The following is a 27,656-nucleotide window of genomic DNA, read 5'->3' as shown; positions in this document are numbered from 1 at the left end:
AAATCTGAATTAAAAACAGGAAATGCTGGAAATACTCAGCAGGTCTGGCAGCATCTGTGGAGAGAGAAGCAGAGTTAACGTTTCAAGTCAGTGACCTGAAACACATTAACTCTGCTTCTGTCTCCACAGATGCTGCCAGACCTGCTGAGTATTTCCAGCATTTCTTGTTTTTATTATTGGTCCACTGGCTTGATGGACATGGTAGAGTGGGGGATATGCTGGGCCATTTAATCATTTGTATCATTTCCCTACAATCTCATTAAATGTATTCAAAACCTGAGTGATTTTAAAACCCCAAATTAAGCACCATCTTGTGCTTGATGAAGCAACAGACTTATAACCAAATCTCGTGACTGCCTGTATTTCAAGGTGTGGACCAGTTAGAAACTTCTGTGTATAGAATGACCCAATGAGGTTCACTTACATAAATTTTAGCAGCTGATACCTGAACATGTTGTGGTGAGGATAAGGAGCGATCCTTTCCATTGTATCCAATCATTTCAGTAAAATGACTTTTATGTATTTAGCATCTTTGCCTTGCAATCAAAAACAAAATCTAGGCTTATGTCTTTATATTTGTGATTCATTTAAGAAATATTTAGGTTAATTAAACAATACCAAATGTGCATCATTGACATTAAAAGTGAAAGAATTTCTTATAAGTATAATTTATTTCATGCTATTAAGTTGCTGTTTGACATCTAAGATGACAATTACTCTGTGCCAATATTTGCCTCCAAATATAGACCAGAACAAATCATGTGTTGTTGTTTGACAGCTTCTAAAGAAGGTTAAGAAACACAAATATTGATCTGCACAACTTCAATCAGCTTGCATTAAATACTGCAGCCAGACGGATGGTTATTTCACAAATTGGAATTAGAATTGTAGTTTGCAACAAAGTATTTGATTCAGCTCTGGTCAAAAGAATGCATTCTGTGTGAACAATAACTCTTAAATTTACACTCAATCAGGACTAATTAGTTTTTATTATTGGTTTGGAAAGTTGTGAGTTCGGACTCCATGACAGAGCTCATTGTGATCTGAATTTACATGTGATTTATACTGTCATGCTAGGCCCCCACCTGCCAAGAATGAGGCACATCAATTTTGTCATGAACATTGATTTTTAACTGTTGTTGGGGCGAGGAAATGACTTGTTAAACAGATCAGCCGTGGCTGGAAAAAAGCATTTACATACTAATAGACATCGAAGGTGAGGAAGCGGATTCCAGGGCCTGCTAAGGAGAATACCATCCACAAGGGACAGGACTGGTTAGAGCAGCTAGTCACATGACTACCTGGCTGTTCCAGGGTTTTCTTTAGAACTTGTCACAGAGAGTTTGAAGCCAGAGTGTCTGTTTGCTCCTGGACTGAGAAGATCTCTCCTGTATGCTCCTATCTCTTTTTCACAAGCCTTTGAATCCACTGAAGACACATGAACCCCAGAGAGAAAAGTCTCCTACAGCGAACAACGTTTAAGAAGAATACTGGGCCCCAACGAAAAACAAGATCCACCTATTCCACCAGCTCGAAGAACCATAACAACAACACTTCAGATATTGCCTCAAACTTTTCCATTTTATTTTTCTTTTGCTCTTTTCTGTCTCTGTTTGCATGTTTGTATCGCGTATGCATGCTAGTGCGGGTGCGTTGTGTATCCATAGGCATTAACTAAACTCAAGTTTAAGTTTAATAAATTTCAACTTTTTTTCTTTAAACCTGAGAAAGCCTATTTGTCCTGGTTTTTTTGGCTTATAATTGGAAAGTGGTGAACAAGGATTCACCAAGGGGGAGCTAAAAAAAACACGGTGTGTTTCAAATATAACCCTATTACGGTAAGACCAGGTGAAGGCTGAAAGGGAACCCTAGACCTCTTTCTCACCAGGTCAAAACAGAAATTTGGGTCCTAGTGTCCGGAATTGACCCACATGCAAATGAGAAATTGGAAGTTGGCAGCCAAATTGTTCCCAATCAAAAAAGAGCAAGATTAATACAGGTTTTCTTGTGGTCGTGTGTGTTTAAATACTAACATGTCTGCAACTAAAGCTAGTAGCTCTCCAAGCCAGGGTGAAGTAACTTGGGATAAGTTAAAAGCACTGTATGGAAGAGTTGAGGAAAATGGCTGAGCAGTGTGGGATCACTGTACATGACAAGGCTAGGAAGTCTGAACTCCTAAAGCTAGTGGCCAACCATTTTTCCCTTGAATCTGATGAAGCAAAAACATGGTTAGAAGCAGACTCTGACAGGGTATTGTTAGCAAAGATCCAATTGGAACAGAGGAAACAAATTTGAGGAAAGAGAGAGCCTTCCAGAAGGAATGAGAGAGAGAGGAGAGAGAGAGAAAGAATATTCCAGAAAGAATGTGAAGAAAGAGAGCTGAAGCGGCTTGAGTTAACTAGGGGACGACACAGTAATCCCTGTGAAAGCATGGCCAATATGGAGGAGCATAATTCAGGGCTGGGTACAGACTTGCTAAAACTAGCTTGACTAATTCCAAGATTCAATGAGGAGGATGTAGAAACATTTTTGGGTCCTTTGAGAAACTGGCAAGGCAGCTAAAATGGCCAGCTGGGACCGGGCCTCGTTTACAGCAAAGCAAGCTAACTGGAAAAGCCCATGAGGTTTATTCCGTGTTGCCAGATGAGAGTTCATCAAATTATGAACTGACAAAGAGTGCTATCCTGGGGGCATATGAATTAGTACCCGAAGCCTATCGCCAAAAGTTTAGAACCCTCAAGAAGCAAGCTAATCAAACTTATCTAGAGTTTGAAAGAAGTAAGCAGCTGGCTTTTGACCAGTGACTGAGGGCTCCTAAAGTACAGCTCAGCTATGAGAATCTCAGAGAAGTAATTCTGTTAGAGGAATTTAAACACTCTCTCCCAGTTGGAGCAGTGGATTCAGAGAGCCCAGCAAGCAACCTTTCTGGCCGATGCGTTTGCTTTAATTTATAAGTCGGTTATGCAGAGCAGAGCCTTTCCTAGTCACCCCCACAAATCTGAAAAGGACAAAGGCTGGGAAGGTGATAGAAGCCCAAGCAGTCCTGAGAGAGAAAGGAAAGCAGGAGACAAAGGGGGCCTCCCTCCAATCAAAAAGTTAGGTGCAGTGAGCAAGAGGGAGACCTGTGTGCTTCCATTGTAATAAAGCAGGGCATTTAAAAGCTGACTGCTGGAAACTAAAGGGAAAATCTGTAGGGTTAATCAGGGCACATCCGCTCAGTGAAGATGGGGACCTGATGGAAAGCACAGCATAATAAGCTGTGGCTTTAACTGCAGTAAGAGTGAGACCCAGGAAATCTACCACTGCAAGTACAGGAAAATTTAATAGGGCTCCTGAGGGTTATCAGGGTTTTGGTGCCTGAAGGAAGAGTAACCCCATACCCCTCGAGTGGGGCAAGCAAGCCCATAGTAATTCTCAGGGACACAGGTGCCACTAGATCCCTTTTACTGGGAAAAGGCCTGACCTTTCCCCCAGAGAGTGCAGTGAACACCAGAATGGTGGTGAATGGTATTGGAGGGCAGTGTATGCCTGTACCTGTACACTGGGTGCACCTGGAGTGTGACCTAGTTTCGGGACCGGTGACTGTGGGAATTGTCCCTAGTTTGCTTGTGGACAGTGTTGACCTGCTCCGAGGTAATGATCTGGTGGGGGTGAAGGTGGTACCCCCCCCCCCCTCCCAGTAGTGAAGGAAAGACCGCAGGAGGTCAGAGAGACAAGGCAGTGGCTGGAGACGGACCCCTGCAGTTTCCCCGAATGTGTAGTGGATCAGGTCATGATCAAACCAGCTCCCCCAGAGGAGACTGAATTAGCATTGCAGGCAGATGACCAGGTCTGTCTGTCAGAGACTTTCTTTGGAAAGTTAGGAGACCCAGAGAATGAATGAAGTAGATTTTCCCTAGGTGAGGTTCAGCGAGCTGACCCAGTATTGTGAGGGTTAGCACAGGCTGCCCAGTCTGAAAGTGAAGCAGAGGGAGACCCTGATTGCTACTATTTAAAGAATGGGATACTGATGAGGAAATGGAGTTCTCCTCACAGACCCGAGAGAAAGGAGTGGGCCGTAGTTCACCCAGTTACTGGTGCTGCAGAGGTATCAGAGAGAAATATTAAGAAGGACCCATGAAACTACAGTGGCTGTACATGCCATTATACGAAAGACCAAAGCCACATAAGATAGCAGTTTGACTGGCCAAAACTCCACAAAGATATGGTGGAGTACTGCAGGAGTTGTGGAAACCTCAACCTACAGTGAAACCTGCACACGTAAGTCATGTACCGGTGCTAATAGGACCCTCCAGCAGATGGCTGGTGAACTGTAAGGGACCTCCTCCGAGAATAAAAGGTGGACAGGCAGGCACAAGGCTGGCAAAAGGTTAGACAGGGAAGGGGAAAAGGTGACCCAGAGGGCTGGTTAAAGGAAGTCCGGGAGGAATTCCGGATGAAAACCCCTACTGTCTGGTCAGCCAACCCCGCAAAATGTGAAAAGTGTGACCCCACATCCTCCTATGTAAATGCAGACACTAGAAGCACCCCACCAGAGTTGCTAACAGCATTTACAGGAACCTGCAGAGACAAAGAAAGACCTCTAGGGGGCAGAGAAACCGTGAGGGTGATGCCTCACCTAGTGGAAGTGCCACAGGAGAGTGCAGTAGAGTCTGCACAAATACCTGCAGGCATGAGTGTCCTCTGGGACAAAGGGGAGATTAGCAAAGAATCCTCCCCCACAGTCAAAAAAAAAAGCGAACCACCCATCCCCTGAAGTCAAAAGTGTTTGCATAACTCAGCAAAGCACTGAAAGAGAGTTCAGGATAGACCCACCCACTACTGGCAAAAGATTAGTCAGAGAAGGGGGAAAAAGTGACCAAGGGGGCAGGTTAAAGGAAGTCCGGGAGGAATCCCGGATGAAAACCCTTACTGTCCGGTCAGTTTTTTTTTAAATTACCTCAGCAGGAACAAATACCCTAGGCAGCAATGGAAATGGGCAAACAGAAGAGAAACTTCCCAAAAAAAAGAACCATATTTTTATTGGGATGACAAAAAGGGGGCAATTAAAGCAGCACTGACACCAAGGGAAGATAAGTTATAATAGGTTTTTGGATTTATAAATGAATAGGAATGAATGAGACAAATGTTTTTTTCTGTATCTTACATTTTTCTTGCGACCCTTTTAATGAAATCTCAAATCGCATTTCATTCCGCTGGGTGTGGAGGTGTCATCCTCTGCCCCCACCTGCCAAGAAAGAGGCACATCAGTTTTGTCATGAACATTGATTTTTAACTGTTGTTGGAGCGAGGAAATGACTTGTTAAACAGATCAGCTGTGGCTAGAAAAAAAAACATTCACATAGTAACAGACATCAAAGGTGAGGAAGCGCATTCCAGGGACTGCTAAGGAGGATACAATCCACAAGGGCCAGGACTGGTCAGAGCAGCTGGTCACATGACTACCTGGCTGTTGCAAGGTTTTCTTCTGAACTTGCCACAGAGAGTTTGAAGGCAGAGTGTCTGTTTGCTCCTGGACTGAGAAGATCTCTCTCCTGTCTGCTCTCATCTCTTTCTCACAAGTCTCTAAATTCACTGAAGACAAGAGAGAAAAGTCCCCTATGCGAACAAGGTTTAAGAAGAATACTGGGCCCCAACGAAAAACAAGATCTATCTACAATCAAGGACTCTACAGTGAGCTCGAAGAACCTTAACAACAACTCTTCAGATATTGCCTCAAACTTTTCTACTTTATTTTTCTTCTCTTTTCTGGCTCTATTTGCTTGTGTGTATCGCGTATGCCTGCTAGCGTGGGCACGTCGTGTATCCATAGGCGTTAACCGAATTAGAGTTTAAGTTTTAATGAATTTCAACTTTTCTTCTTTAAACCTGAGAAAACCTGTTTGTGCTGGTTTCTTTGCCTTATAATTGGAAAGCGGTGAACAAGGATTCACCAAGGGGGAGCTAAAAAAAACACGGTGTGTTTAAAATTAAACCCTGTTACGGTAAGACCAGGTGAAGGCTGAAAGGGAACCCTAGACCTCTTTCTCACCTGGTTGTAACAATACACAGAATATACATATATCTTTATTGATACTAATGTTGACTTTGTTTTTGGAAATACATGTTGAATCCAAACAATGAGGACGTCTCAATTTCACAGACATCTTCAATTAAAGTGTTCTGTTTTGATACAGATATGCTGATAGTAAGAAAGTTATTAAATTATGAAAGCAACAGACTGATTTATTTTATGCAGTAATAAAAATTCATCATGCAGTCTGTGTATCCACATGTATTCTGTATTATTATATTTCTTGTACAATTCTTAGAAAACTATTTTCAGCAGCTGCTCTCGCTCATTCCCACTGTCTCTCGCTGTCTGTGTCTCAATCCACTCCTTCATTGTGTTTCTCTCTCTCTGAGTCTGGTGTCTTTCTGTCTCCCAGTTTCTTTCTGTCTCGTTCTAATACCAGTAATGTCCTCCAGATGGTGATGCTGAGCTTCAGGACTCATTGTGCTCAGCAGTGCTGCCACCTGGTAAGTAATGGTACTGCAATCCTGAATAAAAACAATTCGTAACTACTTCATCTGAGAGAAATGAAGGGCTTGATTTTGTGTGGCCCATGAGGTGGGATTGGAGGTGTGGTTGGGTGGGGGGGACGGGGGTGCATGGAGTATCGCAACAGTTGGTGAGAGGGATGGCAGGAAGGAGGGCCCATCGCCAAGCGATCTTCCCAGGGGTGGGATAGGCCAACGATGACCTTCCCAACCAGAGGCCAGTTGAGGCCCTTAAGTGCCCTATTAGAATCAATTAAGGGCCTCTTCCCGCTGCTGCTAGAATCTTACTAGGGGTGGGGAAGGAGGGCCTCCGCCACGCTGTAACATGAGGCAATCTCCCTGCGGGCTTGTTGGGGGAGGGGGGGGGGCGCTCCCTCTTTCGTGGATAATTTGTGGCCCACGGAGGACCCCCACCAGGAACCAATTCACCTCCTGGAACCCCCCCTCCCCCCCTTCCCCTGGACTACAAAACGATCCCCCAGCACCCCCTCGTCAGGGTCTTCCGGACTGGCTCCGCCGACCCCGCCTCACCTCCCTCTCTGGCGTTCCAGTGCTGGACCTGGGACCAAGGCCTCTGCAGTACTGGCAGTGGCCACCCTGATTTAAAAAGACCCGAGGATCGCTCCTGGGTGCACGAATAGGCAGAGGAACCCCACGTTTTCAGCCCAACCACAGGAGCCTGCCTCCAGCACAAAATAAAGCCCGAAGACTTGCATTTGTATTGCGCCTTTCTTGACCTCAGGGCATCCAAAACCACATTATAGCCACTGAAGTATTTTTGCAGATAGTCACTGTAGTAATGTAGGAGACACAGCATCCAATTTGTACACAGCAAGCTCCCACAAACAGAAATGTGATAATGACCAGATAGTCTGGTTTTGTGAAGTTGGTTGAGGGATAAATATTGGCCAGGACACCAGGGAGAACTCCCCTGCTTTTCTCTGGAATAGTGCCATGCAGTATTTTATATCCATCCACGAGGACAGCAAGGATCTCAGTTTAACACCTCCTGCAAAAGGCAGCACCTCCGACAGTGCAGCACTCCCTCAGTACTACACTGAAGTGTCAGCCTCGATTATGTATTGAAATCTCTGTCATGGAACCCGAATCCACAACCTTCTGACTTAGGGGTGAGGGTGCTACTGTGCCACTGCTGATGACTATTTCTCTTTTGTATTGTAATGTTTATTTTCAATCAATTTGAGTCCCACTGGCCCCATATTGTGTGACCAAGGTGTGATGTTGGAACTGCTTACGACTGTCCCAGTAGAGCACACTAACTGGGGAAACCACTGTCATACCCCATTTCCACCATGTCATGCATACTATAAATCTTAATCTTGATCTTAGCATTTGGTTCACAGTGGAGTCACTAAGGGTCTCTCTCTTGCTTCCAGTGATGCCGTCCCCCTGTGACTCGGACCCTTGTCAGAGAGGAGGGACTTGCAATGAACAGGATGGCTCATATACCTGCCAGTGCCCACCGGGATTCAGCGGGCAGCGCTGTGAGAAAGGTCTATTTTTATTCATCTTTTCATCTCTTCCAGAGACTACAGAGTCGACTGCAGTCCTTTTCACACTGTCACATCCTGTATAAAACATCCAGTCTGTCACACTCTCAGCGCTGTACTGACTGCAGTCCACAATGTTCAATCCACTTCTACCATTCCAATGATTGTTTCCTCTCTCTCTCTGCATAAAGTGAGTTTGGGGCAGTATTCCGATGATTCCTAGCAGGCACAGTTGAAAATTACCCAGAACTGGATAATAACTCAGCTCTAAATTGATAATATGACAGAACATATAGATGACTGACATGGGAATACCTGTTTGACACTAATACAGTAAGGGCACTGCTTTGAGATTGAGTTGAGGTCTGTAGATTCAGCAGCATGCAGGGAACTTTATTCTGCATCTTCACTGTGCTTAGTTTGTCCAGGCAGTTCTTGATAGATCAATGCAGAGAGATCTTTACCTTGCATCTAATTCAGGGTTGACCAACCTTTTCTCGTGGTGGGGGGCCACACTACAATTTTTGTCTTACATGGGGGGCCGGTGAGACAATTTCGGAAAGATAAAGGCATTAAAAATGTATCTTACTATTAATCAAAACAACAACAAATGTGCATTTTTGTGAAGAAACTTTAATTCAGAAGACTAATTTATTGACTCACTTTCACATCACTATGTTGGACACTGATTTAGTGAGATACCTGGCATTTTTTTGTTTGCACAAGTAGTCAATGTCTGCCTGCACATTTCGTGTAGTGATGTGGAGTATTCCGGATGGATGTCCATCTTTCAGGTGTGATCTTGATCATGCTCTTCCCCCACCTCTCTCTCTCTCTCTCTCTCTCTGTCTGCTAGTCTTTCTCTCTCTCTCTCTCTGTCTGCTAGTCTTTCTCTCTCTCTGTTTCTCTCCTTATGGCCCCTCCTCTCTGTGTCCCCCATGCCCTCCCCGTTTGTCGCCCCCGTTTCCTCCCACTGTGTCCCCCCTTGTGCCTCCTCACGTCCACCCCCTGTGTCTTCCCCCCGTCATCCACCCCATCACCCCCCCTCTGTTACCCTGCGTCCCACCCATGTGTGTCCCCCCTTCCCCCTCCTCTCTCTGTTGTTCCCCACCTCTGTGTCCTCCCTCCCAGTGTCCCCTCTCCCTGTGTTGTTCCCCACCTCTGTGTTGTTCCCCTCACCCTGTATTCCCCACCTGTGTTGATCCTCGCTCTCTTTCCCCCATTCTTTCTCTCTCTGTCCCCTACTCTTTCTCTCTTTCCCCCATTCTTTCTCTCTCTGTTGCCCCTCTTTCTCTCTTTGTCCCCCTCTCTGTTTCTCTGCCTCCTCTCTCCCTCTCTGCCCCCTCTCTCTCTGTCCCCCCCCCTCTCTCTGTTCCCCCTCTTTCTGTCCTCTCTCTCTCTCTGTTCCCCATCTCTCTTTCAGTCCCACGCTCCCTCTCTCTGCCCCTCTCTCCCTCTCTCTGTCCCGTGTCTCCTGTGTCCCCCCCTCTCTCTGTCTTTCTGCCCCCTCTCTCTCTGTTCTTCCCTCTTTCTGTGTTGTTCACCCCTCCCCCATGTCATCCTCGCTCTCTGTGCCCCCCCTCTCTCTGTCCCCCCCTCTCTTTCTCTGCTCCCCCACTCTCTGCCTCCTCTCTGTCCCCTGCTCTCTCTCTCCCCTTTCTCTTCCCCCGCTCTCTCTGTTCCCCTGCCTCTATCTCTCTGATCCTTCTCTCTCTGTTGCCCCTCTCTCTGTCTCTCCCTTTCTCTCTCTGTCTCCCCCCCCGCTCTTTTCCACCCCCCCTCCTGTCTCTCTGCCTCTCACTCTGACAGTTACAGGGTGCGGGAGCACTGAGCAGAGCAGCTTTGTGGTTGGTCAGTTTATTTTTTAAATTGCAAGTCAGTTTCACAGGTGCCGCCATCGGAAACAAGCTGACAAGTGATTTCCCAACTTCAGACAGATTTGGAGCTTTTCAGCGGGTTCCGACTTTTTTAGAAAAGCCCGCTGGAAAACCCCGAATCTTTCCAAAGTTCAGAAACTGCTGTTCACGCCTTCAGCACCTGTTAGTTGTGAAACTGACATTGCGATTTTTTTTTAAAAAGCCGGTCTATAAGAAGAGGCCAATGGAAAATTTCTCATCTCTGAAATCATCTGCGAGCTGGATGGAAACCTTTGGCAGGCCGGATCCTGGCCTGCGGGCCTTATGTTGGACAAACCTGATCTAATTCATCTGCACCTGACCTGGGAGAGGTTTGATGGGATAGTACAGAGAGATTTTACGCTGTAGCTAATCTGGCCTGGGAATGCTTGATGAGGCAGTATAAAGGGAACTTTGTTCTGTAACTAACCTCTACTGTTATCTAACTGCTATCAAACCTGTGAGTTTGTGATGATAGTGTAGCAGTAGTTCTGTTCTGTTTCTAGCCCATGCTGTAGCTGTTTGATGGGATAGTGTAGAGGGAGGTTTACTCACCCATATTGCACAGTATAAAGGGAACTTTGTTCTGTATCTAACATATACTGTAACCAACCTGGGAGTGCTTGACCGGTCAATGTAGAGAGAGTTCTACTCTGTACCTGACTCTTGCTTTACCTGACCTGGGAGCATTTGTCGTTGACAGTGGGAGCAGTATGAGAGTTTTCCTTCACCCACAATGATAACACAACTGATCGGCACAATACTTCTTTCAAAACATTAACAAAAAAGAAAACAGTCCTGCTTAAATGAAAATATTTTCTTTCCCTCTACACATTATGGAGAATCTGGGGCTGACTCCACCCACACACTGACACAATTCGAAATGAGAATGCAGTCTTCTTCAAATAAAATAATTTTTTTCTCCATTCCCTCAGAAAGACTCCGCTCCTGTGCATCCAATCCATGTCGGAATGGTGGAACCTGCAAGGAGGCTCATGGAACGTACCAGTGCATCTGCCTGTACCGCTTCACTGGCAAGAACTGCGAGACGGGTATGTCCAAAAACAATGTAAAGAGGCCCACCGTCAGACACATATGCAGTAAAATGGGTATAAAGGGAGCCCCACTGTGAAATGAGTGTGGAAAAGTAACATGGATATAAAGTGTCTTACCATGAGAATGACACACGAATGATACAAGTTTAAAGAAAGTCTCTCTACCAAGATAGTTACAGCATTACTGATTGGATATGGCTGGACATTTCACTCTGAAATTGGTACACCAATAACACTGGGATATAAGGGATATCATTCTGGGATAGTTACATCTGTAATGCTTTGAAACTCTATAAATGATGTACATCCATTTAGGTTAACTACACTGGTATAAAGAAGGTCTTACTCCATAATGGTTGTTGTGTGTCTGTTTATTCCTGTCTGACTCTGAGTCCCTCTCATCTGTTCATTTGTAATAGTGCTTTATCTTGTTCCTCTCCGTGTAGGTAAGCCAGACCCTTGTTCATCCAGCCCATGCCAGAACGGTGGCACCTGCTTCCATTACATTGGTAAATACAAGTGTGAATGCCCTAGAGGATTCACTGGACGGCACTGCGAGACAGGTATATGGCCATAGTCACTGCAAAAGTACAGCAACAAGATATCCTGTGATGTACCATTTCCCACTACAGAATCTCAGTCGACAAAACTCCATCCCATTGACTCCAATTGGATAGAATTCCACTTACCAAGTCCCTTCCCATTGATTACTTTTGTATAGAATCCCAATGGTACAACCACTTTTTATTCACCATTCTATATTGGCCACGTTCTCCTAACACCTCAAATTTTAAATTCTCATCTTGTGCTCAAATTCATACATGGCCCTCTCTATCTTTGAAGCCCCCTCACCTAAACTGAACAATTATTTATATTTGCATGAAGTTGTTTCTGTCTGAAACCCAGCTCAGTGTTTGAAGGCCATGCATATTCACTCAGCCTTTCTGCTTCAAAACCAGTCGGCATCTTGTTTCTTCAGAGGTGGACTGTGGGATCCCCACTGAAGTGAAACATGCTGAGGTGCTCATCTCTTCAACCAAGTATGGCTCAGTCGCTCAATATGTTTGTGAAGCTGGATACGCAGTGCGGCCAAGTACAGGAGAGAGTACTTGTCGATTGGATGGAAGGTGGAGTGAAGCACCAAGCTGCAAGGGTGAGTGACACAGTCACACCACAGCCATGATGGGTATTCCTCCTGAAAGTATATTTAGATGTCCGAAAATTATACAGAGTGTCAGATACCTGGGAGTGTGTTACAGGCTGCAATCTAATTGAGAGGTTTAAATATAGAAAAATGGATACCAGGGAGCAAGTTACATGCTGCAATTTAATTGAGGGGCTTGGGTAGTTTATATATGGAATAATGGATACCCGGGAGTGAGTTACAAACTGAAATCCAATCAAGGGGTTTGGATCATTTATATATAGAATGATGGATAGCTGGGAATGAGTTACAGACTGGAATCTTGTCAAGGCCTTCGGGTGGTTTATATATAAAATAAGGATACTGAGGAATGAATCTATCCAAAGGGTCTTGATCTCTCCATCCCAATTCCTTGGGAATTTTAGACTTTCTGCTATAGGTACCATGTACACATTAAAAGAAATTAATTTTCTCAATGCCTGATCGATCCACCTGTACCTAATCGGTTCCTAAACTTACTGGACTGGTATTTGTCAGCAGCTTTCATTCCTGAAGCGGATGTGAGGAAATCATTCAGCGTGTCTGCAATTATATTTTTTTGCCTATTTCTATGTTGAAGCAGCCATCTGACTTTGCCTGCTTTTTTACATTGTTGAAGAATTGATTTTCAAGACCTCTTCACACTTTACATTTCGCCTTTTTCTTGCTCTGTGACCCATTCTGATATCCTATTAGTTTTTCTGATATTCATGGTAATTGCCCTGACTGACTCTCCTTCCTTCATATCTGGTATATTTACCAAAGTGATGGGGATTTTACTGGGTTGTGCTGCCACCCATGGGTTTAATTGGGTTCTCCAGTGCTTGCTTTAGTTTTTTGGGTTTTGTAGGGCTCACATGGTATTATTGGGTTGTGTGGGTGCCCATGAATTTATTGGATAGTGTGAGGAGGGCATTGTGTGAGGAAAAGATTGGACATAGGAACAGAAAAAGGAGTAGGCCATTTGGAGCAGAAGTAGGCCTGTCAAGCCTGCTTCACCATTCAATAGGATCACAGATGAACTTCTACCTCAACTCCACCTTCCTGTACTGTCCCCATATCACCTGATTCCTTTAGTACCCCAAAATCTATCGATCTCTGTCTTGCATAAACTCAACAACTGTGCATCGACAGCTCTCTGGGATACAGAATTCCAAAGATTTGCACCCCTTTGAGTAAAGACATTTCCCTTCATCTCAGTCTTAAATGGCCAACTCCTTATTCTGAGACTGTGACCCTTAGTTCTAGATTCCCCAGCCTGTGGAAACATTTTCTCAGCATCTACTCTGTCAAGCCCCTTCAGAATCTTATATGTTTCAAATGGATTACCTCTCATTCTTCTAAATTTGAGGGAATATAGGCCCAGTCTATGTAGTCTTTCCCTTTTTTTAGAACATTACAGCGCAGTACAGGCCCTTCGGCCCTCGATGTTGCGCCGACCTGTGAAATCATCCGACCTACACTATTCCATTTTCATCCATATGTCTGTCCAATGACCACTTAAATGCCCTTAAAGTTGGCGAGTCTACTACTGCTGCAGGCAGGGCGTTCCACGCCCCTACTACTCTGAGTAAAGAAACTACCTCTAACATCTGTCCTATATCTATCACCCCTCAACTTAAAGCTATGTCCCCTCGTGCTTGCCATCACCATCCAAGGAAAAAGACTCTCACTATCCACCCTATCTAACCCTCTGATTATCTTATATGTCTCTATTAAGTCACCTCTCCTCCTCCTTCTCTCCAACGAAAACAACCTCAAGTCCCTCAGCCTTTCCTCGTAAGACCTTCCCTCCATACCAGGCAACATCCTAGTAAATCTCCTCTGCACCCTTTCCAAAGCTTCCACATCCTTCCTATAATGCAGTGACCAGAACTGCACGCAATATTCCAGGTGCGGTCTCACCAGAGTTTTGTACAGCTGCAGCATGACCTCGTGGCTCCGAAACTCGATCCCCCTACTAATAAAAGCTAACACACCATATGCCTTATAGGATAATCCCAGGAATCAGCCAAGCGAACTTTAGTTGCACTCTGTCTAAGACAAGTATATCCTTCCTCAGGAAAGGTGACCGAAACTGTACACAATATTTCAAGGTGTGGTTTCACTAATGCGTTATATATTTGTAGTAAGCCTTATTTGTTCTTATACTGCATTTCCTTTGTCTTCCAAATTGCTTTCTGTATCTGCATGCTACCTTACTGTGGTTTGTGTACAAGGACACCCAGGTCTCTCTGAAACCAACATGTGCTAGTCTCTCGAGATTTAAAAAATATTCTACTTTTCTATTTTTCCTACCAAAGCGGATAACTTCACGTTTCTTCATATTGTATTCCATCTGCTATGTTGTTGCCCACTCATTTAACCTGTCTAAATGCTTATGAAGCCTCTTTGGATCCTCTTCACAGCTTACTTTCCCACCTAACTTTGTACTGTCAGCAAACTTGGATTCATTACTCTCGGTCCCTTCAGCTAAGTCATTGATATCGATTGTAAATAGCTGAGGCCCCAGCAGTGATCCTTGCGATACCCCACTAGTTACAGTCTGCCAACCCGGAAATGACCGGTCTGCTCTTACTTCCTGTTTTCTGTCTTTAAACCAATCCTCAATCTCTGCAGACATATTACTTCCAATCGCATTAGCCCTACTTCTGTGTAATAACCTTTTGTGTGGCAACTTGTCGAATGTTTTTGAAAATCCAAAGACGCTACTTCCATTGGTTCACCCTTCCCTGCCCTAATAGTTACATCCTCAAAAAACTCTAATAAATTTATCAAACATGATTTCCCTTTCATAAATCCATGTTGACTCTGCCTAATATGATTTTCTAAATGCCCTGTTACCATATCCTTAATAATAGATTCCAGCATTTTCCCTACTACTGATGCTGGGCTAACTGGCCTATAGTTCCCTGTTTTCTTTCTCTGTCCTTTCTTGAATAGCAGGGTTACATTTGCTAATTTCCAATCCACAAGGACTTTTCTGGAATCTAGGGAATTCTGGAACATTAGAACCAATGCATCCATCGTTTTTGTAGCCACCTCATTTAAAACCCTAGGATGTCGGCCATCAGGTCCAGGGGATTTGTCAACTTTTAGTCCCATTAATTTCTCCAGTACTATTTCTTTACTAATACTGATTTCTTTTGAGTTCCTCATTCTCTCAGGACCCTTGGTTCCCCATTATTTCCTGAATGTTCATTTTGGGTCTTCTGCCGTGAAGACAGATACAAAGTATTTGTTTAATGTCTGTGCCATTTCATTTTTCCTCATTATAATTTCACCTGTCTCTGCCTTCTAATGGGCCCACATTTACTTTCACTAATCTCTTCTTATTTACATACCTATAGAAACATTTACCATGTGTTTTTTATGACTCTTGCTAGTTTACTCTCATTCTTGTTTCTCTTTTCTTTTCCATTTCATGGCCCTCTGTTGAATTCTAAAATCCTTCCAGTCGTCAAGCTGTAATTTCTTTGGAAGCATTATAAGCATCTTCCTTTAATCTAATACTTCTCTTGTTAGCCATGATTGGATCGCTTTTCCCGTGGGGTTTTTATTCCTTAAGGGAATAAAATAATGTGTTGCAAATTATGAATTAACTATCAGACACCCACAAAACATTTGAGGTGGAATCAGTATCTTTATTGCAACAGTACTTCTTTAAATCCCATCCAATTCCATTACATCCTTCCCGTGCCATTCCTCTCATGCCATACCCATCCCATTCCTTTCAACCTCTCATGTCATTCCCATCCCATCCCCCACCCCACTCCTTCTTCCTATGCCATCCCCATCCCCCATTCTATCCCTCCTATTCACTCCCCCTCCCTCCCATGACCACCCACCCCATGTTTCCCCATTCCCCCCCCCCATCCCCCATGCCATCCCCTAGCCCAATGCCATCCCCCGCAATGCTATTTCCCCCATATGCCCCCTCCCCACACCATTCCCCCCCCCAACTTCCTCCCACTACACCAGCCACACCCACAATGTACCCCCCCACGTTGTTCCCCCAGCACATTGTTCCCTCCCAACCACAGAATCTTCCACCACCACCCCACACGCCATCTCCCCATTTCGTTCTCCCCACTCCCAACACTGTACCCCCCCCAACTCTCCATGTTCTTTCACCCCACTCCCTACACTGTTCTCCCCCCACCTTCCCCCCCATTCTCACACCACCTCCCCCATCCCCAATCCCAGCAGCCAGGGTAACTTTGCTGTTGGGCTCCCCTTACCTTCCCCTGTTAGTTTTATCCACCAACCTGCTGCCAACTGTCCCTGCCATGCCATTCCCCCCACCACCACCCCCAAACCCTCCAGCCAGGGTAACTTTGTTGTTGGGCTCCCTTTACTTTCCATTGTTGCTTTTCTTTACCAATCTTCTCCCACAACCTGGCAGCCGCATATGCATCATGCAGTCTAGTCCGCCATGCGCTACATGTGCCTCCACATGCGCCAGGTTCTGCACACCAAATCAATCAACCAACCAATTGAAAAAGTTCGGACAGACATAAACTGCGGATTATAATTATAGATTCTTTAAATGTATGCCATTTCTTATCTGTCATCTCAGAACTTTCAACATAGTTTCCCACTTCACTTTAGCCAACTAGCCCCTCATACCTACCTAGTTTACTTTATTCAGATCTAAGATCATAGTTTCTGCCTTAACTAAATCACTCTCAAACTCAATACAAATTTATGATCACTCTTGCCTAGAGGCTCCTTTATGACAAAGTTATTCACTAACCTTTCTCATGGCACAATACTAGATCCAAAATAGCCTGTTTGCTAGTTGGTGATGCTGATCTAAAAAACTATCTTGTATACATTCCATGAACTCTTCCTCTACACTATTACTGCAAATTTGGTTTGCCCAGTCTATATGAAGATTAAACTCCCCCTTGCTTAATGTATTGCACCTGCTGCATGCATCTCTAAATGCCTGATATGTACTCTACCCGATGCTGTAACTACTTTTAGGGGGCCTTTCAACTGTTCCCGCCAGTGTTTACTGTCCCTTGTTGTTTCTTAGCTCCACCCAAACTGAACCTACATCTTGATTTTCTGATTCAGGTATAGTGCCTTTAGAATTAACTTTGTCCTATCTTCCCTGATGTCACCTTAGTCACTTAATGCTATTAAGCTCTCTGTCCCATCCTGAACTAGTCTGCTTATTTTTGACGTCTTGGCGTTTCTCTTCCTGCTTCTGAATTTACCCTTTCCTGAATCCTCTCACACTCCTTCATTAGATTAAACCCCTGTCTACTGCCCCAGTTATTCAATTTGCCAGGACACTGGTCCCAGACCAGTTTAGGTGGAGCCTGTCCCAATGGAACAGCTCCATCTTTCCCCAGTATTCATGCCAGTGGCCCACGGATCAGAACTCCTGCCTCTCACACCACTCTTTGTGCCACGCTTTTAACCTTCTAATGTGTTTGTACCTATGCCAGTTTGCACGTGGCTCAGGTAACATCCAGAGATTATTACATGTGAGGTTCTGCATTTTAATTTCAACCCAAACTCGGCAAACTCTCTGAGCAGAACCTCATTCCTAGTTCTATCTATGTTGTTAGTTCCTACATGGACCCTCCAACTCCAAGTTGTTCTCCAGCAACAAAACCTTCGGAACTGCCAGTCGTGGCCGCACAGAACAGTATCTATCCCCCGTAGCTATACTACCACGTTCCTTTTCACTCCGCCAACTTAAATGGCCTACTGTACTATGGTGTGTGTATAGTTTGCTTATCCACCCTGCAGACTTTGCCCTCATGCACACAGGCAGCAAGAACCTCGTACCAGTTGGATAAGGGCAAAGGCTGAGGCTCCTCCAGCACTGCCCTGGGGTTCCTCTGCCTGCCTGACTCACAGTCACATCCTCCTGGCCCTGACCATTAATCAAGCCTGTACCACGATCTAACCTAAGGGGTATGACTGCCTCCTGGATCAAAGTGTCCAGGTAACTCCCTGATACCCTGCAATGTATGCAGCTCAGATTCCAGCTCAACAACTCTGAGCTGAAGTTCCTCGAGATGCAGACACTTACTGCCGATGTGGTTGTCTGGGATCACAATGCTCTGCCAAACTCACACGGGCTGAAGTTGAGGCATACCACCTTCACTGCCATTGCTGTATAAACTTGTTTTATTGTTCAATTAATTAGTCTAAGTACTTAATCAACTTAATCAAATGCAGTGATGCCCCAAACATTCAAATATCATATCATTCATTGTTTAAGCTGATTGGGAGAGGTGTTGATGGGGAGCCAGCAGCACATAGTGGAATGCCAGCAATTGTCATGGTTTTCCAGACAAAGGAGAAGATTGGAAAGCATAAATGCTGTTAAGATGTTAAACACTCTGTCCTCAAATATCAATGAATGTTCCTCATGCCCGTTTGAATGGCAGGATGTGTAAGGATGGGGTTAACACCTTTGTGTGTGAGTGTCAGAAACCGTACACTGGATCAGTTTGTGAGTCAAGTAAGAAGTGTAACTGCACTCCCAGAACGAAGTAATCAGTCACCTTGTAGGTAATAAAATGCTTCAATTCTCCTTTATAATTTTTTGTCTATTTGTGACATTTCATGACAGTATCTAATGATGAAGTAAATTAAATACAGAGTAAAGCCTCCTCTATGTTGTTTCAACAAGCATTCCTGGGTGACTCAGAACACAGGTTACAGGCAGAATCGAACTCCCTCTACAGTGCCAAATAAAACATTCCAAGGGTTCGGTACAGCACAGGTTAGATACAAAGTAAAACTTCATCCATACTTTGTAAACAGCATACCTGAGCAGTCTTGGTTAGTATGTGACTGAGCTTTATGCTGGTGTAAATATCAGACAATTGTTTGGATGCCAAGGGGGCGGCAGAGGTGTAATTATATTGCAATACACTGCAAATTGGGAGGAGCCTTTGATGCCAGTTCAATCTCAACTGGAAAATCAGATGGAGCACTGACTGAATAGAAATCTGACACAACTGGTCTGTGCTTGTTTTCCCAATCAGTTACACCCATTAATCTACCTTATATGACCAAATTAGATTCTAAAATATTAACCGATTGATTAACATTAGAATTACAAATAAGCGCAATAACATGAAATGGGAGTGACGACCCTTGGCATCAAGGCAGCATTTGACCAACGGCACCAAAGAGCCCGAGCAAAATTAACATCAGTGGGAATCAGGGGGAAAACTGTCTGCTGTGTGGAGTCATACCTAGTAGAAAGGAAGATGGTTGTGATTGTTGGAGGACAATCATCTCAGCCCCAGGACATCACTGCTGGAATTCCTCAGTGTAGTCTCCCAGGCTCAACCATCTTCAGCTGCTTCATCAATGACCTACCCTCCATCATAAGGTCAGAAGTGGGGATGTTCGCTGATGATTGCACAATGTTCAGCACCATTCACAACTCCTCAGCTACTGAAGCAGCCCATATCCAGATGTAGCAAGACCTGGACAACATCCAGGCTGGGACTGATAAGTGGCAAGTAACATTTGTGCCTACAAGTGCCAGGCAGTGATCATCTCCAACAAGAGAGAACCTAACCATCTCTCTTTGACGTTCAATGACTATCACTGAATTGCCCACTATCAACCTCCTGGGGGGTTACCGTTGACCAGAAATTTAACTCGACCCTCCGTATAAATATTGTGACTACAAGATCAGGTTTGGGAATTCTGCGGCATGTAATTTAACTCCTAACTCCCCAAAAGTTGTCCACCATCTACAAGGCACAAGTCCAGGAGTGTGGTGAAATACGCTTCACTTGCTGGTACGTATGCAGCTCCAGCAACACTTAAGAAACTCAACACCATCCAAGACAAAGCAGTCTGCTTGATTGCCACCGCATCTGCCACCTTAAATACTCACTCCCTCCAGTAAAGGCACGCAATGGCTGTGGTAAGTACCATCTATAAGATGCACTGCAGCAACTCACCAAGCCTCCTTCAACAGCACCTTCCAAACCCACGACTTCTACCATCTAGAAGGACAAACAGCAGACACATTGGAACACCGCCACCTGCAACTTCCCCTCCAAGCCACACAACAGCCTGACTTGGAACTTTATCACCATTCCTTCACTGTTGCTTGGTCAAAATCCTGGAACTTCCTCCCTAACAAAGCTCTGGGTGTACCTACAGCACAAGGACTGCAGCAATTCAAGAAAGCGGCTTACCACCACCACCTCAAAGGCAATTAGGGATGGGAAACAAATGCTGGACTTGCCAATGACACCCACATCCCAAGAACAAATAAAACAAAAATTCATTTTCATATCCATGAGTTTGCAGTCTGCCTCACTCTAATTGGTTAGAATTCACACTTTAAGTAATTCCCCATTCTGTCATTGCCCACGGCCATTCAGTAATGTGTTTCTTTGTGTTCTGCCAGTTGTGAATCCCTGCCGTCTCAGCCCCTGTGGTGCTCGAGGTTTCTGTCGCAGCGTGAATGAATCATACATCTGCACTTGCAAAGTCGGATACTCGGGAAAACATTGCGATGCAGGTAAGGGACAAGTGGTAAATGCTTACCGTAAAACCATTTAGGCAGGCACAAGGGAAGCAGCAGTGGTAGAACATTAGTACAGGCATGAGTGGAGCTGGGAGTGATAGACAATCAGTACAGGCCTGAGGGGAGCTGGGAGTGATAGACAAGCAGTACAGGCACCAGGGGAGCTGGGAGTGATAGAAAATCAGTACAGGCCTGAGTGGAGCTGGGAGTGATAGACAATCAGTACAGACGTGAGGGGAGTTGGGAGTGATAGACAATCAGTACAAGCACGAGGAGAGCTGGGAGTGATAGACAATCAGTACAAGCCTGAGGGGAGCTGGGAGTGATAGACAAGCAGTACAGGCACCAGGGGAGCTGGGAGTGATAGAAAATCAGTACAGGCCTGAGGGAGACTGGGAGTGATGGACAAATGGTACAGGCATGAGGGGAGCTGGGAGTGATGGACAAATGGTACAGGCATGAGTGGAGCTGGGAGTGATGGACAATCAGTACAGGCATGAGGGGATAAAAACAAGAAATGCTGGAATCACTCAGCAGGTCTGGCAGCATCTGTGGAAAGAGAAGCAGAGTTAACGTTTCGGGTCAGTGACCCTTCTTCGGAACTGACAAATATTAGAAAAGTCACAGATTATAAGCAAGTGAGGTGGGGGAGGGGCAAGAGATAACAAAGGAGAAGGTGCAGATTGGACCAGGCCACATAGCTGACCAAAAGGTCACGGAGCAAAGGCAAACAATATGTTAATGGTGTGTTGAAAGACAAAGCATTAGTACAGATTAGGTGTAAATACACTGACTATTGAACAGCAGCAAGTGCAAACCTGAAAAAAAACCTGAAAAAAACAGTGTGTAAGCAAACTGAACAAACAAAGATGAAATGAAATAAATGCAAAAAAAGATTGTAAAAAATGTAAAAAAGAATGTTTAAAAAAAAAGGAAGAAAAAATAACTAAAAATTAAAGTAAAATGGGGGGCTGTCATGCTCTGAAATTATTGAACTCAATGTTCAGTCCGGCAGGCTGTAGTGTGCCTAATCGGTAGATGAGATGCTGTTCCTCGAGCTTGCGTTGATGTTCACTGGAACACTGCAGCAATCCCAGGACAGAGATGTGAGCATGAGAGCAGGGGGGAGTGTTGAAATGGCAAGCAACCGGAAGCTCAGGGTCCTGCTGGCGGACTGAGCGGAGATGTTCCGCAAAGCGGTCACCCAGTCTGCGCTTGGTCTCCCCAATGTAGAGGAGACCACACTGTGAGCAGCGAATACAGTATACTACATTGAAAGAAGTACAAGTAAATTCCTGCTTCACCTGAAAGGAGTGTTTGGGGCCTGGGATAGTGAGGAGAGAGGAGGTAAATGGGCAGGTATTACACCTCCTGCGATTGCAGGGGAAGGTGCCCTGGGACGGGGACGAGGTGGTGGGGGTAATGGAGGAGTGGACCAGGGTGTCGCGGAGGGAACGATCCCTTCGGAATACTGACAGGGGAAGGGAGGGGAAGATGCGACTGGTAGTGGCATCACGCTGGAGGTGGCGAAAATGGCGGAGGATGATCCTTTGGATATGGAGGCTGGTGGGATGAAAAGTGAGGACAAGGGGAACCCTGTCACTGTTCTGGGAGGGAGGGGAAGGGGTGAGGGTAGAGGTGCGGGGAATGGGTCGGACACGGTTGAGGGCCCTGTCAACCACAGTGGGGGGAAATCCTCGGTTGAGGAAAAAGGAGGTCATATCAGAAGCACCGTCATGGAAGGTAGCATCATCAGAGCAGATGCGTCGGAGACGGAGAAACTGGGAGAATGGAATGGAGTCCTTACAGGAGGTTGGGTGTGAAGAAGTGTAGTCAAGGTAGCTGTGGGAGTCGGTGGGCTTATAATGGATATTGGTAGACAACCTATCCCCAGAGATGGAGACAGAGAAGTCGAGGAAGGGAAGGGAAGTGTCAGAGATGGACCATGTAAAGGTGAGAGAAGGGTGAAAATTGGAAGCAAAGTTGATAAAGTTTTCTAGTTCGGGGCGCGAGCAGGAAACTGCACCGATACAGTCATCAATGTACCGGAAAAAGAGTTGGGGAAGGGGGCCTGAGTAGGACTGGAACAAAGAATGCTCGACATATCCCACAAAAAGACAGGCATAACTAGGACCCATGCGGGTACCCATAGCGACACCTTTTACTTGAAGTAAGTGCGTGGAGTTGAAGGAGAAGTTGTTCAATGTGAGAACAAGTTCAGCCAGGCGGAGGAGGGTGGTGGTGGATGGGGACTGGTTGGGCCTCTGTTCCAGGAAGAAGCGGAGAGCCCTCAAACCATTCTGGTGGGGGATGGAGCTGTAGAGCGATTGGACGTCCATAGTGAAGAGGAGGCGGTTGGGACCAGGAAACTGGAAATTGTCAAAATGACCTAGGGCGTCAGAAGAGTCACGGATGTAGGTGGGAAGAGACTGGACCAGCGGAGAAAAGATAGAGTCTAGATAGGAAGAAATAAGTTCAGTGGGGCAGGAGCAGGCTGATACAATGGCTCTGCCGGGACAGTCCCGTTTGTGGATTTTGGGAAGGAGGTAGAAGCGGGCTGTCTGGGGTTGTGGGACTATGAGGTTGGAAGCTGTAGAGGGAAGATCTCCAGAGGAGATGAGGTCAGTGACAGTCCTTTGGACGGTGGCTTGATGTTCGGTGGTGGGGTCATGGTCCAGAGGGAGGTAGGAAGAGGTATCTGTGAGTTGGCGTTGAGCCTCTGCAAGGTAGAGGTCGGTACGCCATACAACAACAGCACCACCCTTGTCTGCAGGTTTGATGACCATGTCGGGGTTAGACCTGAGAGAACGGAGTGCCTCAATTTCAGAGGGGGACAGGTTAGAGTGAGTGAGGGGGGCAGAGAAATTGAGACGACCAATGTCTCGCCGACAGTTTTCAATAAAGAAATCAAGAGCGGGTAAGAGGCCAGGGGGAGGGGTCCAGGTAGAGGGAGAATGCTGGAGGCGGGTGAATGGGTCTGCTGGTCGGGGGGAGGACTCCTGGTCGAAGAAGTCAGCCCGGAGGCGGAGGCGACGGAAGAAGAGCTCAACGTCATGCCGAGCGCGAAATTCATTGAGGTGGGGGCGTAAGGGGATAAAACTGAGACCTTTGCTGAGTACAGAACGTTCAGCATCAGAGAGGGGGAGGTCAGAGGGTATAGTGAATACACGGCAAGGGGTCAGATCAGAAGGGGTGGGGTCAGAGGGAAGTGAAGCGGAAGGAGGATCTGGAGGGGCATTAGTCCCCATCAGCTGCTGGAGCTTGCGTTCCTTAACACCTGAAAGGAAGAAAAAAAGTTTTTTGTTGATGCGTCGGATGAGACGTAAGATGAGATGAAACTGCGGAGTAGAACAGCTTTGAGATAAGGTGAGACGGTGCTGCTGGAGAGAGAGGTCCAGTGTGTGCATGTGGCGTCGCATAGCACTGAGTGTGGATCTCAAGATGCGGCGAGAGTAGCAGTCCGAGGAACGTTGTATTTCTTGGAGATACCTGTGATCCTGGGTGGTTTCAAAGCATGATGGGTGAAACTGCAGTTGGAATCCACGTGGAGGCATGAGGGGAGCTGGGAGTGATAGACAATCAGTACAGGTGTGAGGGGAGTTGGGAGTGATAGACAATCAGTACAGGCACGAGGGGAGCTGGGAGTGATAGAAAATCAGTACAGGCCTGAGTGGAGCTGGCAGTGATAGACAATCAGTACAGACCTGAGCGGAGATGAGAGTGATAGACAAACAGTACAGGCCTGAGGGAGACTGGGAGTGATGGACAAATGGTACAGGCATGAGGGGAGCTGGGAGTGATGGACAATCAGTACAGGCACGAGGGGAGCTGGGAGTGATAGAAAATCAGTACAGGCCTGAGTGGAGCTGGGAGTGATAGACAATCAGTACAGACCTGAGCGGAAATGAGAGTGATAGACAATCAGTACAGACCTGAGCGGAGATGAGAGTGATAGACAATCAGTACAGGCCTGAGGGAGACTGGGAGTGATGGACAAATGGTACAGGCATGAGTGGAGCTGGGAGTGATGGACAATCAGTACAGGCATGAGGGGAGCTGGGAGTGATGGACAATCAGTACAGGCATGAGTGGAGCTGGGAGTAATAGATAATTAATACCATTGGAAACAATATAGGAGAAAAGGCAGAGCTGGGAATGATTTGAGAGCAGCTCGAAATTATGTACGAGCAAGACTGATATTCTAAAAGTAAACATACTTGTGCTCCTCATGAATGAAGGCTTCAACATCACACACTAATCCCTATGGATGGAAATTAACTGAATGGAGAAGCCTCGAGAAAGATTGTCAGAAACATGTTGAAGTGATTTTTTTCCTCCTCACTGTGCAGGAAGGTCAATTTAATCTACAGCATTAGGAGATATAGCCTGGGTGTATACCCAGGTATATTGGATTGCTTTTGGAAAGGAAATATTGTAAAATCGAGCAGGTCAAACCATGAAATAAAAACAAGAAATGCTGGAAATACTCAGCAGGTCTGTCTGACAGCATCTGTGAAGAGAGAAGCAGAGTTAACGTTTCAGGTCAGTGATCTGATGAAACTTTAACTCTGTTTCTCTCTCCACAAATGCTGCCAGACCTGCTGAGTATTTCCAGAATTTCTTGTTTTTATTTCAGATTTCCAGCATCTGCAGTATTTTGCTTTTATATTAGGTCAAACCATGACCTTGCCCGATTTTTTTTTTCCTGAAACTTGCTGCTTCTGGATGTTCCAGTACACCTGGCTGCAGACCTAAGAAAATCTTCCCTATTATCTCTTTCAAAAAGCAACTGGATATAAATCTGTTTGGGACAGGATTACCGCTTATAGGAATAGACCAGTGTTGTTCAGTAGAAATTGCTAACTAGCCTTGGTTGAGGCTGTGGCCATGCCATTTTAGTCACCTGCACTAATTTTAGGAGAAAATGCATCACACACGCTCACAAAATACAGATACAGATAGTAAGAGTTTCTATAGATAGTTAGAAAAGAAAAGAGTTAACAAAGTGAGTGTTGGTCCTATAGAAAGTGAATCTGGGAAATTAATAATGGATAATAATGAGATGGCAGATGAATTGAACAGATGTTTTGCATCGGTCTTCACGATAGACGATACAAGTAACATCCCAGAATTAGCTGTAAGTCAAGAAATGGAAGGGAGGGAGGAACTCAAGAAAATTACAATCACCAGAGTAGTGGTACTGAACAAATTGTTGGAGCTGCGGGCTGACAAGTCCCCGGGTCCTGATGGACTTCATTCTAGGATGCTAAAAGAAGTTGCTAGTGAGATAGTTGATGCATTAGTTTTAATTTTCCAAAATTCCCTAGATTTGGGGAAGGTTCCGTTTGATTGAAAAATAGCTAATGTAATTCCTTTATTCAAAAAGGGAGGGAGACAGAAAGCAGGAAATTACAGGCCAGTTAACTTAACATCTGTCTTAGAGAAAACGTTAGAAGCTATTATTAAAGACGGTATAGCAAGATATTTAGAAAAATTCAAGATGATCAGGCAGAGTCAACATGGTTTTGTGAAAGGGAAATCATGTTTAATCAATTTATTGAAGTTCTTTGAGGGAGTTACATGTGCTGTGGATAAAGGGGAACCGGTGGATGTATTGTACTTGGATTTCCAGCAGGCATTTGATAAGGTGCCACATCAAAGGTTATGGCAGAAAATAAAATCTCATGGTGTAGGGGGTAACATATTGAAATGGATAGAAGATTGGATAGCTAACAGGAAACAGAGAATAGGTATAAATGGATCATTTTCTGGTTGTCAAGATGTAACGTGTGGTGTGCGACAGGGATCTGTGCTGGGCCTCAACTTTTTACAATTTATATAAATGACTTAGATGAAGGGACCGAAGGTATGGTTGCTAAATTTGTTGATGACACTAAGATAGGTAGGAAAGTAACTTGTGAAGGGGACATAAGGGGGCTACAAAGGATATAGATAGGTTAAGTGAGTGGGCAAAGACCTGGCAAATGGAGTATAATGTGGGAAAATGTGAAATTGTCCACTTAGGCAGGAAGAATAAAGAAGAAGCATATTATCTAAATGGTGAGAGCTCTGAGATGCAGAGGGACCTGGGTGTCCTAGTGCATGAATCGCAAAAGGTTAGTATGCAGGGACAGTAAGTAATTAGAAAAGCTAATAGAATGTTATTGTTTATCACGAGGGGAATTGAATAGAAAAGTAGGGAGGTTATGCTTCAGTTATACAGGGCATTGGTGAGACCACATTTGGAGTACTGCATACAGTATTGTTCTCCTTATTTAGGGAAGGGTATAAATGGGTTAGAGGTAGTACAGAGAATGTTTACGAGACTAATACCTGAAATGGGCGGGCTGTCTTATGAGGAACGATTGGACAGGGTAGGCTTGTATCTGCTGGAATTTAGCAGAGTAAGAGGTGACTTGATTGAAACATATAAGATCCTGAGGGGTCTTGACAGGGTGGATGTGGAAAGGATGTTTCCCCTTGTGGGAGAATCTAGAACTAGGGGTCACTGTTTAAAAATAATGTATTCCCATTTAAGACAGAGATGAAGAGGAATTTTTTCTCTCAGAGGGTCGTGAGTCTTTGGAATTCTCTTCCTCAAAAGGCAATGGAAACAGAGTCTTTGAATATTTTTAAGGCAGAGGTAGATAGATTCTTGATAAGCAAGGGAGTTAAAGGTTATTGGGGGTGGGTGGAAATGTGGAATATCAGTTCAGCCATGAAGTTATTGAATGGCGGAGCAGGCTCCAGAGGCTGAGTGGCCTACTCCTGCTCCTAATTCGTATGTTCCCATGTACTTGACATGTGGACTTTTACCTAACAAACATCTAAGCATTCAGTGGCCAAAGGAGTAAAACATTTACTGCGATCACACAAGCTCTGCTTTTTATTGTTTACCAACAAATGCACAAAAGGGTTAAAGTTCACATACATATGCCATGTGAA

General features: G+C 45.1%; 1 protein-coding gene across 6 annotated transcripts in view; it reads left to right on the top strand.

The window, feature by feature from the left end:
* sned1 (sushi, nidogen and EGF-like domains 1) overlaps positions 1–27,656 on the top strand; it is a 236,062-nt gene that overhangs the window by 153,139 nt on the left and 55,267 nt on the right. For 5 of the 6 annotated variants that reach the window (XM_068041845.1, XM_068041844.1, XM_068041841.1 and 2 more), the window contains 5 exons: positions 7,938–8,054; positions 10,882–10,998; positions 11,448–11,564; positions 11,981–12,154; positions 20,592–20,705. In XM_068041845.1, the coding sequence (XP_067897946.1) occupies positions 7,938–8,054; positions 10,882–10,998; positions 11,448–11,564; positions 11,981–12,154; positions 20,592–20,705 (639 nt within the window). The remainder of the gene's footprint in view (positions 1–7,937; positions 8,055–10,881; positions 10,999–11,447; positions 11,565–11,980; positions 12,155–20,591; positions 20,706–27,656) is intronic. The other variant, XM_068041846.1, reaches the window with a different exon arrangement.

The sequence above is a fragment of the Heterodontus francisci genome, chromosome 11 (genome assembly GCF_036365525.1).
Source record: "Heterodontus francisci isolate sHetFra1 chromosome 11, sHetFra1.hap1, whole genome shotgun sequence".
NCBI classification, from domain to species: Eukaryota; Metazoa; Chordata; class Chondrichthyes; order Heterodontiformes; family Heterodontidae; genus Heterodontus; species Heterodontus francisci.
Note: the sequence above shows the minus strand (reverse complement) of the source record. Positions and strands in the feature narration are given on the sequence as shown.